This window comes from Lycium ferocissimum, chromosome 5 (genome assembly GCF_029784015.1).
Source record: "Lycium ferocissimum isolate CSIRO_LF1 chromosome 5, AGI_CSIRO_Lferr_CH_V1, whole genome shotgun sequence".
NCBI classification, from domain to species: domain Eukaryota; kingdom Viridiplantae; phylum Streptophyta; class Magnoliopsida; order Solanales; family Solanaceae; genus Lycium; species Lycium ferocissimum.
Window position 1 is genome coordinate 56,542,837 of NC_081346.1, and position 11,443 is coordinate 56,554,279.

Sequence of the window (11,443 nt, forward strand, 5' to 3'; positions counted from 1 at the left end):
ATAATTCTGTGTGATTGATTATTGTTTTCCGTTGTTTTATTGAACTTTTTGCATTACACTACATTAATTTAATTGAACAAGCATTCCTGGGGGTGGGGGAGCTAAAGCAAGAAATAAAGAACAAATAAAGATTATGGATTGGCTCAGTTGTAAAAGTTAACCCTTTGTGCGGGGGCAAGAGGGTTTGTTCAGATGGTAAGCGTCCTCTTATCTCCAAGCCGAAGGTTATGGGTTCGAGTAATCAAGGGAGCTCTGGAGGAAGGGGTAAATAATAATTAAAAAAAAAAAAAACCCCTCTGCGCCTCTAATCGTTAGACTAAGAATTCGTTTGAGGCAAGATTCGAGAACCTCTTTTGATATAATTAAGTTTAAATAGAAGTAAGTTGTTGCCAACTTTCTTTGACCCCAAGAAACAAAGCCGCAATTACTTATCTTCTGCCTATTCTGGAATTGGAAAGGGCACGAAAAAGACAAGTGCTTGGGCCCCAAGAAAATTACACTTATGAAAATAGGTAATACGGTATTTAAGTTTCAAAATTGTCCTACAGAGTCGGAAACGTGCCACGTAATTATCTGCTTCATCAACCATATGCTATTAACAGAAAATATATCATTCTCTTTCCTTCTAAATAATTACTTAATCCCCAAGGAAAAACATAAATATTGACTTTGATATTATTACTGAAAATAGATAAGAATAGCATCAGCACACGGTGTCATACAACCAAAAGCACGCCTTTATTATTTACATTTGCCTTTTCTTAAAGATTTGTGTAATCCTAGTTTGAGAAGGAAAAGGTTTTGCGGTAGGAGGAAAAAGATAACTGAACTATTTACTCGTATATTTAAATAACTAAAAGCTAAAATAAGGAGTAGAAAACAGACTCTTCCTGAAAACGACAATCTCTCATAGCAAAACCAACACTTTTATCAATTGGCTTTGACACGTTATGTCTTCTCACAATTTTGAAAGGTGATTTTCTTCAACTTTATCCTTTTCCTATGTACTAAGGGACGCTATATGAATTATGTCTACTTTTCACTGAGGCTTTGTATTATATCTACTCTTTAGTCCTTACGTTTATTGGTTTTCAAGTTCTCAAATTTTTATTAGGAATTGGTTCCTTACTCCAATTTGGCCTAAAGATCCAAATCTTTATAGGAAACCGTGTAAGAACATCTTATAAAAGCCATGCAAAAAAGGTTAGCTTTAAATTTGGAAACTCTTTGCTGTTAGCAATTGGTACCCTTGTCCAATTTGGTCTTGGAGTTTGAATAAAATCAGGTTATGACATCTTATAAGAGCCATGCAATAAGGTGTTCTCGTAACTACCTTTGCTGCTGTACAAGAATCTTAGAAGTAACTTATTTTTGCTAAAAGGGAAGAAACCTTTTGTAGTCATTACTTGTTTTATTTTTATATGATGATGGTGAGTTCTTCTGGAAACAGGAGAATGAGAAGAAGGCGTAACGGATCGATTTCTATAGAGGAGACTCTGTCAATGTGGAAGACTCATAAGCAAGAGCTTACTGCTACCATTGATGGTGGGAGCAAGAAAAGAAAAAGGAAAAATCCTGCCAAAGGGTCTAAAAAAGGTTGTATGAAAGGTAAAGGTGGACCTGAAAATTTAGTGTGTAAATATAGAGGTGTTAGGCAAAGAACTTGGGGAAAGTGGGTTGCTGAAATTAGAGAACCTGTTTATAATAGTAATGAGTATCAGAGTAATGGCAAGAGACTTTGGCTTGGTACTTTTTCTACAGCTATCGAAGCTGCTCGTGTCTATGACGAGGCTGCTAAGGCGATGTATGGCCACAACGCTATACTTAACTTCCCTGATTATTATTGTGTACAGAATGTTCAATTGGCTAATGACTCATCGAGTGTTTCTATTGCGCGAACTACTTCATTGGAATCGAGTGAATCATCTGTTGAAGACCCAAGAATTGAACCTGATTTACAAATAGATGAAAAGATTATTGTGGATGATCGAAGTCTTGGTGAAAGGAACTTATGTTCTGTTAGTAGAGCTAATGAGGTTGAATGCCCTGTGAACGATTCTATGGACGATATAAAAGGTTTTAATTGTAGCTCGAGAATTGATCCAGAGCCAATTCTCGAGCCCACAAGTTCTTGTGTTGAAGTTGAGACACCCTCGGAGAATGAATTCGTGCAACATAGAGATTTGGAGCGCCTAGATCACGTGAACAAAGGGTCAAATAATTTTCACATATTACACCAAGAAGATACTGAAGTGAAGTCAAACGACAGCATGTTTCACAAGGATGTTTTGAGACCAAATCAGAATTATAACTTTGTTGATCAAGTATTGCTGCCTTGTCCTCCCATTACACCACAGGTCTATGATTACTCAGCGAATACATTACGAGAACAACCATTGGATTTCAGGTCATCCGAAAATATGAGTGCAGATTTTCGTTGTCATCAAGATGCCTTGGAGTCCTTATTAATGGAAGACAATAACACAACTGAAGCAACAGCTATATTGAACGGGAATATCGAAGAAAGTTACCTGTTTCAGGCTTTCAGAGATGAATTATTTGATGTAAACAATTTGAAGAATGAGAAGCAGTCTGATTATTACAACTACAACCAACAAGTCAATCTGCTGAAACCTCAGACAAATGTTGCAGTTCATTCAGATGGAGTTATAAACAAGGAGGAAGACTCCAATATCAAGGAGCCTTACATCAATGTTGCAGGACTTGAGGACTATGGAACAGGGTTAGTATGGAAGATTTGTACAATTTGAGTTCTGATTTTGATATCTCAAGCTTTTTAGATGATATTTTTTAAGGTCCAAAAAGTGACGGATACTTTTAGGCATTGTTGCTGTCCAAACTAGCTATAGGAAGTTTATAGGTTAGGATTCATACTTCTATAGGAGAGGAACAACATTGTGTGCTAGAACTATATCTCTTTGAATATGCATTTAGTCCATAGAAAGATAGATACATGTTATGCAAATTCATGGTTTACAGTCTTTTGATCTTCTTATTGTAATAGACATACATACATTTGAGGTGGTTATTCACTATTCTTATGGTGAAAAGAGAAGGAACTCACTGCTCTTACCTCTTATAGTTCATTTGGATGTTGCTGCTATTCTTTTTTTTGGTTACCCAATCGGTGTAACAAAAGCGATTTCATACTCACGCTCGAACCCAAGATCTTGGTTAATGAGGAAGAGTACCTACTGGCTACCACTCCACCACAACCCTTGTTAGTGGATGTTTTTGCTATTTTCTACTAAGTTATCTTCTTTTACTTCAGGAGTCGTTTATACTTTCGGTTTTAAGATGGTAAAAATTATGGGAAGTAAACGTTAGGAACCTCTTTTAAGGTTTCTATAACCAAATGCCCCCAGTTTTTAAAATATTCGTTTTGTCACGACACAATTTTCCTAATCCGTGATGACATTCAACTGTTCCCACGTAAGACGAAGTATACCAAAGTAGAAGAACAAGATAGTAATCCATTGAGAGTTAATAAAGTCTAATAGAAACAATAGCGTAGATAAAAACGTCAGGAACACGGCGGAAGTCTAAAACCCCCAAATTAAGATCCGATGTCACAAGTCATGAGCGACTAAAATAAGGGTACACATGTCTAAGAAAATACATCAAGGGCTGATATACAAAGGAACATTGTCTGAAAGAAAAATAACTAGATAATAAGCCTCCTCGCTACTGTGAACGAAGGTAACGGCTCACCATTGGAAGCCTAGTCAATCCTCTAGGCACCTTCTCTAACCGCGCTGGTACTCAAGTTGGAATCTGCACACACAATGCAAAAAAAGAGAGGTAGTGAGTACATAAAATACTCAACAAGTATCATTGACTGTCCCCAACAAAGGATTAAAATAATAACCACTTTTTATGTAACCTATGTAGTTAAATAAGAGAACTGTTTACCGCTAATGGTTTTAGGATAAAAATTAAATTTGTTTGAAAGGGGTGTTCGATCACAAACCCTTCTTCTAGTAGTTAAACCGAGAAAGATGTGTAAAAAGCAAGAATGTGAATAGCATGAAATGAAGAGACAATGATTAGAAGGTATAATGCTTGCAAAAATTATCATCGACTGCTAAATCAGATAAATAAACTAGTGAATGTGGATAACTCGACAGAATTGTAACTAATTCATGACCTTGGAATCTTCTCATCTCATTGATTTTTACTCTAAACTTTCCTACGTTTCCTGTGCAATCTCTAGTCCCTGTTACATGCTTACAGTTTGCGTAGTTGTTACAATAATTCACCAACACTTTGGTAAAAAATCGCTCTGTGAACTGAAAAATCTAAGTAACAACCTATGTGAAGGCTACGTATAGAATTAGTAACATTCTGGAATTGTTTCACAATCTCTGTCGCTTCAATCTACCTAAATTCCAAGTATGATATCTAATGAATAAGAATCAGATTTAGAAACCTAAATGATAAATTAGAAACCTCCTGACACAAGGAGAGTTACTAATACTCTTGTGGTTGTAGCTCTTCTAATTGTGCCTGCCTGTCGACGGGGGGCATACACAATAAGGCGTGGACTGTCGACAGGGGGCATACACAATAAGGCGTGGACGATTTGTATTTTATATTTAATTGATTAATATTACTCTAACAAAAATGTATTTTATCTTAAGCTAGCACATCTTCCTTAGAAATAACAATTGTTGAGTTTAACTCGTTTGATTCAATAACATATTAACTCATATAATACCTTGAAAGATGATAAGAAGAAAATGTTATCACGTAATTGCTTAAATATCCTTCTTTTTTGGGTCTCAACTTGTTTATTGGTAAATTAAGCATTTTTTTTTTTTTGCACGGATTGCCATTCAAAGGCGCTGGTCTTTAATTTTTGCCCCTCAAATTGTTAGAAAGCAAAGAATAAAAACAAAAGAATGTAAAAATTTCCGGATGATTTCATTCATTCACTGTGCACCTATTTATACAAAACTATGTAAAAAAATAATAATAAATCTTTCCACTTGCTATTTTCCTAGTGGTTCCCATTGTAACTAACTCTAACAACTATAGAATCTTCTAATTTATCTATGTACAGCTGTATGAAAATTTAATCTAAAGGCTGAAATCATCCAACACATTTTGTGTTGGATGCTTGCCGATTTAGTTTGGGCCTCGATGAGCATGTGACATTTTGGGCCCAAAACCCTTAAGTTCAGAATTTTGAGTTGGCCCACTATTTTGTTCCACTTCATGAGTTGGCCCATTAATTTGTTCCACTTCACACACACTTGAACACTTTCCACATTTTGCAATCCCGTTCAAACTTAGGGATTTCCCCCTCTTCTTCATATCTGTACTTGATTCGCCTAAAATGAAAGTAGAAACCTTGCTATCTTCAACACCCCCCCTCTCAAGTTGGAGGGGAGGGAACTGAGACCCAACTTGTCGAGCAAGGATTGATGAGAAACACCAGAAAGAGGCTTAGTGAAGAGATCGGCGAGCAGAGAAGAGGCCGGTACAAAAGATAGTGAAATCAAACCGGCAAGATATTGCTGTCTGACGAAATGACAATCCAGTTCCACGTGCTTGGTACGTTCGTGGAAAATGGGATTGAGAGCAATTTGGATTGCTGCTTGGTTGTCGGAGTGCACCGGAATTGGAAGTGTAGGAGGACAACTAAGGGCATGCAAAAGTCGACTAAGCCAGGTAAGCTCTGCTACAACCCTCCTTATAGATCGGTACTCAGCTTTTGCTGAGGAAAGTGAAATGGAAACCTATTTTTTTAATTTCCATGAAAGAGGGGAACCCCCAAAAGTAATGTAAAAACCACTGATAGAACGCTTAGAATCAAGGCAAGCACCCCAATCAGCATCACAAAATGCTCAAATAGAGAAAGTAGGGTTAGCAGATAGAAATAATCCTTGTCCTGGGTCATTTCTTAAGTATCAAATCACCTTTAAAGCTGCTGTGAAATGAGGCATGCGAGGGTGTTGCATGTATTGATTTAGATGTTGTACTGCATAGGAAAAATCAGGTCTAGTATGTGTGAGATAGTTAAGTTTGCCAATTAATCTTCTGTAAGTAGTAGAATCATTAATGAACTCTCCAGAATCAGCTGAGAGTTTTTTACTAGGATTTAGGGGAGAAGAAACCAAGGGTAGATGAGAAATATCAAATTTAGAGAGTAATTCCATGGTGAATTTCCTTTGTGTAAGAATAAGACCATGATCTTCCCTAAGCATCTCAATACCAAGAAAATAGTGCAAATTCCCAAGATCTTTTAACTTTGAATTCTGCATCAAGAAACCGTTTCAATTGTTGTATTCCTGATGCATCATTCCCTCTTAGAATAATATCATCCACATAAACTGCCACAATGGCAATGAGATCACCTGATTTCTTGATAAACAATGAATAATCATTCAAAGATGCAACAAAACCTTTAAAAACCAAAGCTGCTGCAAGCCTGGCAGACCATTATCTTGATGCTTGCCTTAATCCATACAAAGATTTTCTTAAACTGCAAACATGATGAGAACTAGGTGCATTCATGACTGCTGGAAATTTCATATAGACCACTTCATTGAGATTTTCATGTAAAAAAGCATTATTTACATCTAATTGAAAAAGATCTCATTTTTTCTTGACTGCAATAGCTAGAATAGACCTGATAATGGTCATCTTAACCACTGGAAAGAAGGTTTTTGTGAAATTAATCCCTTCTTTTTTAATATCTCCCCTTACCACTAGTCTATCCTTCAATGTTTCAATGCTTTCATCTAATTTGTGTTTTACTTTGTACACCCACTTACAAGGTAAAGCTTTTTGTCCTTTAGGTAATTCCACAACTTCCCAGGTTTGGTTGAGTTCAAGTGCTTCAATCTCATTTGCCATAGCCTGCTGCCAACCTAAGTGTAATGAAACTTAAAGAAAACTAGTAGTCTTTATAATGTTAGAAATAGAATTGAAAACTAGTTAATTGTCAAAAGATATGGCTGCAAAAGGATAGACAAGGGAAGTAAACAGGAAGAAGTAAAATTAGTGAGATAAACATTGTTGCAAACATAATCAGACAGGTAGGAAGGTTCTTTGTATTCTCTAGTGCTCCTTCTAGGAGGAGTAGGTGGTAAGGGTTGGTGAGGTGGTGAGATTCCCTCATCCATTATAGGTGAGGCAGGAGGAGTGATATCAGGTAGAATTAGAGAAGCAAGAGTTTGAGGAGGAGGAGTAAGAGGTGTAATGTCTTCCAATATAACATCAGAAACAAGGTAAGTGTAGGAAAAAGGACTAGGAGGAGAAAATACAGGCACAAAACTAGTAACAGACTGGGATTTTAAAGGATAAGTATCTTTATGAAAAATTCTCTTAGTCTTAACATTAGAAGTTTGTATCCCTTTGACCATATAGGTAACCTATAAAAGCACAAGGAATTGCTCTAGGTGCAAATTTTGATCTGTTTTGAGCTAAAGTTGAATCAAAACAAAGGCATCCAAAGCATCTTAGGTACTGGTAATAAGGAGGTTGTTGAAAAATAATCTCATAAGGTGTTTTTCCTTTTAAAACTCTAGAGGGATATCTGTTGATTAAGAAAGTGGCAGTTAAAAGACACTCACCCCAACATATGACAGGAAAATTTGACTGAAATAGCAAGGCCCTTGATGTTTCTAGTAGGTGTCTTGTTTTATTTCTACAACCCCATTTTTTTGTGGGGTTGCTACATAAGAAGTTTGGTGCAATATACCTTGGGTGACAAGAAATTCAGAGGCAATGGTCCCCTTTCCCAACTCTAAGGTATTATCTGATCTTATTGTTTTTACTTTTATGTTGAATTGTCTCTCTACCATGCTCCAAAACTATTTTAACATAGTGAAGGCATTTCCTTTAGAACTTAGAAGATAGGTCGAAGTAGCTCTACTAAAATCATCCAAAATGGGTAACAAGTATTTGTAACCATTACAAGTTGCCTTATTATAGGGAACCCAAGTGTGAATGTGAATTAGTTCAAAGACTGCTTTGTATTTATGGTGCTTAAAGGAAACGGTAATCTGGATTGTCTTGCTAGAGGGCAAACATCACATTTACCATCAGGAACAGATTTAAAAGGAAAAGAACTGAGATTCTTCATTGATGAAAGAGGCATATGCCCAAACCTTACATGCCATAATCTTACATTAGAATTCTCTTTAATTGAAACTGAAACAGGAGCAAAAGTACAACTACAAAAACTAGAAACTGAAAATGAAACTTCATTTGTCTTGAAGAAACTCTTAGGCTTGGAACTGAAAGGGAAAAAGTGATAAAGAACATGGCTAGCTTGACCAAGTACCAGAGGCCTCTTTACTGAAGTGGCCTGCAAAACACATTGAGTGGAAGAAAAAGTGATTAGAAATTGTAACCGAGTGCACATTTAATGAATAGATAACAGATTAAGTCTGAAGGAAGGCACATATAGTACATTATGAATGACAAGTTCAGGAAATAAACAAACACTTCCTGCATGAGTAGCTTTGACTTTGAATCCATTACGCAGATTGACATTGACAGGTGTGCGGTTCACTTTTACGTGAGGCATAAAAGCTACTTCAACGTTGTGGACTCTATTGGATTTTGGTATTTTTAGAGTCACCACTTAATTTATAAGGGAAATTAGGAAAACCAAGTAAAAGGGTTTAGTCAAAGAAGAGGTAAATCCTTTTTAAACCAGAGTTCGAGGTAAGGGTTCTGGTGATTCCTCGGGGAAGGCATTAAGACACCCTGATATTAACAATCCATAGAATACGGTTGATCTTCAAGCTTCAATGTATGATTATGTAATTATTTGCTTAAATAGTTTAGTTTCTTGTATAACTTGTCATGGCATATCATAAAATGTTTTGGCAAAATCCCTTTGTTTTGAAGATGAAAGAGTTGAATTTTCCTTTGAAAAAAATGTATATAAGGTTTAAAGAAAGAGTTGAATTTTACTTTGGAAAAAAATATATATAAGGTTTAAAGTTATTTCATTTCCGGACCAAAACACACTTAAGATTATCTCTTAAGTAGAGGTCAACTTAAATTTTGTCCAATGTTATGCCTTTTTGTCCTTATAAATTTTATTGAAAATTTTGAGTATATCTCCTTTATAAACAAGCCATGGGTTTATACAAGTATGAAAAGTGTTTCTTTTCAAATGCAACATATTTATCCATTTTTAGTCATTTTGAAGGTCAACCATATCCAACTTTAAACCCTTTCTTCAAACTAAGGTTTAAGTATATTTCCTTTGTTTGATTAACTTAAGGTTGGGCTTGGCCCAAAAAGATTTGAAAAACCATAAGTCTTTTAAGTCCACTTTAACACTTACTACTTTATGAAATCAGTTTTTCAATTTTGATTTTAAGTCCAAAGAAACTGTCAATTTTTTTCTTAAAAATCCTCAGACACACAACTGTCTCTAACTTATTTTTTCCAGTTTTAAAACATCAATTTGTATATATATATATATATATATATATATATATATATATATATATATATATATATATATATATTAGCATGTTCTCGTTTCCCAGTTTTTCTTTTGTAAAAAATGAAGGAAGATTTGTAAAAAAAAAGGTCATTTCTTTGTTTCAACTCTTGGAGGTATGATCATCTTATCTTTTGTTGGGTCTTGGTTTTGAAAATTCATTTGAGGGTTCCTGTCCAGGCTAAACGACCTAAGTATCATTTTTGCCTAAATGTCTGAGTTCATAACCGTAGGGTTTCAATATATACAAGCATTCGCTTTACAGATACGCATATACATGTATGAAATGAAAAGAGAAAGTAAGGCTGGTGGCCTACCGAGCCCACCAGTTGCCATTTTCACCTATGGTTGGGCCTTCAACACGATCCGGACTCGATAAAGGAAAAGAGGAGCTATTGGGCCTTTGGCCCAATCAACTATGGCTGATGCACTCGGCCTAAATAGCCCTCGACAGCGTGTTTCATGAGAAAAGAGAAGAGGGAAAAAAAAAAGGATGCGGTTAGAGGGCACCTATACTTAATAAAATAATTGGTATAATACAACACTCATACAACCACACATATATAAGTAATGTACATCAATTGTAACATGGTATAGTTGCTGAAATAAGCAGAATAGAGGCCTAGGAGGTCCAATGGGGAAAGACAAACCCAAACAGGTTAAGGGGAGAAAACAGTAGGTCCAAAACAATAACATTATTTAGATGAGGTGAGACAAAGCCCAAATTGGTTCTCATAAAGGCAACAAATAAAGAGGCAGGCCCAAATTATCATTCAACCAAATACTCAAGCACAACATCTATGTGATATACCATCAGTATACGAGATATACAATCCAATATATACTAAGGTATACTTGGCCTATGTATATTGTGTATATCCTATGTATATCACATAGCAGTAGCATAATAGCAAAGAGGAAGAAGGGGAGTAGAAGGGTTTCACATCAGTTTAATGTCAATATACTAGATATACACACATATATTGTCTCATAAACATTTATTGGACAAGAGATTCCTCAACAGTTCAAGAGTAAACACTCAGTAAAATAGCTAGTCCTACACATATAAATCACTGGTCACTTTCAAACCACAGGATGGTCTTAAATTAAATATGAATGCAGCCTAATGAGAGCATCATGAACTCTAGCAGCATTTTCATGTCATTTTTGAAAAGAGAAAAGAAGACACAAATCCCACAAACCATCTCAAATCTTGATTACACTTAAAGTTCTGGTTTTAGGTAGGGCAATTCAACAAGAACAAATACTGATTTTACGTATTTCAAGTACTGAGGGGACTGAACAAGTAGTTTAAGCAGACAAAGGATCTATACATCAAAGGAGACTTTTCCTCTCAATTTGAACCAACATCCCATAAAACCATACAAATAGCAAAGGGGAAAAACAAGAAGATGATCATACTTATGCTTTCACATCTTTCTTTTGCACTTGGGGAAAAACAACATATGATTTCAGATTATTGAGCAGGTATCATAAGTGAAAAAAAATAACCTAGTAAAGACATGTCATTGCCTAGGCTGTCTTAAAAGAGGAACAACATTCAAATCCCTCAAATCTGTAATCATTTTAAAAGAACAACAGGACAAGATGTTACAAGAAATGCCAAGAAGAAACAAGACTATGCATGCTCAGTATTGTCTTTGCACACAGACCCCAGCACTCCTTTTTAGCATGTTATTTTTACACAACATTCTCCCCTTTTCACTTATTGAAATCCTTAGAGGGTCCCATAGGAGTATGATTCAACAAGGAGGAACCCCAGCAGCCTGGGATCAGTAGTACTAGACTGAGTAAGTGAACTCAAATTCTTTCATAACCTTTCCCTAGCCCCAGGTAAATCACCCCTTGCCTTATCATATTCATGTGACAACCTCTTAGGGTTCACCTATACTTAAATGATCATGAACAATTTCAATATCTATCCTTAAT

At 35.7% G+C, this 11,443-nt stretch overlaps 1 protein-coding gene across 2 annotated transcripts; it reads left to right on the top strand.

Annotated features, from left to right (window-relative positions):
* Positions 1-4: 4 nt before the first annotated feature.
* LOC132056920 (uncharacterized) lies at positions 5-2,986 on the top strand. 2 transcript variants are annotated; one of them, XM_059449329.1, is made up of 2 exons: positions 5-973; positions 1,451-2,986. In XM_059449329.1, the coding sequence occupies exons 1-2, from the start codon at positions 951-953 to the stop codon at positions 2,769-2,771; spliced, it is 1,344 nt and encodes a 447-aa protein (XP_059305312.1). In that variant the 5' UTR covers positions 5-950; the 3' UTR covers positions 2,772-2,986. The 2 variants fall into 2 exon arrangements, with proteins under 2 accessions (XP_059305312.1, XP_059305313.1); XM_059449330.1 differs by lacking the exon at positions 5-973 and adding an exon at positions 980-1,203.
* Positions 2,987-11,443: the final 8,457 nt, after the last annotated feature.

Excerpts from the sequence above, each read along its gene's own strand:
- LOC132056920 (XM_059449329.1), top strand. The coding sequence starts at position 951 with ATGTCTTCTCACAATTTTGAAAG. Across the intron at positions 974-1,450 it reads TCTTCTCACAATTTTGAAAG|GAGAATGAGAAGAAGGCGTA; the intron begins GTGATTTTCTTC and ends TTCTGGAAACAG.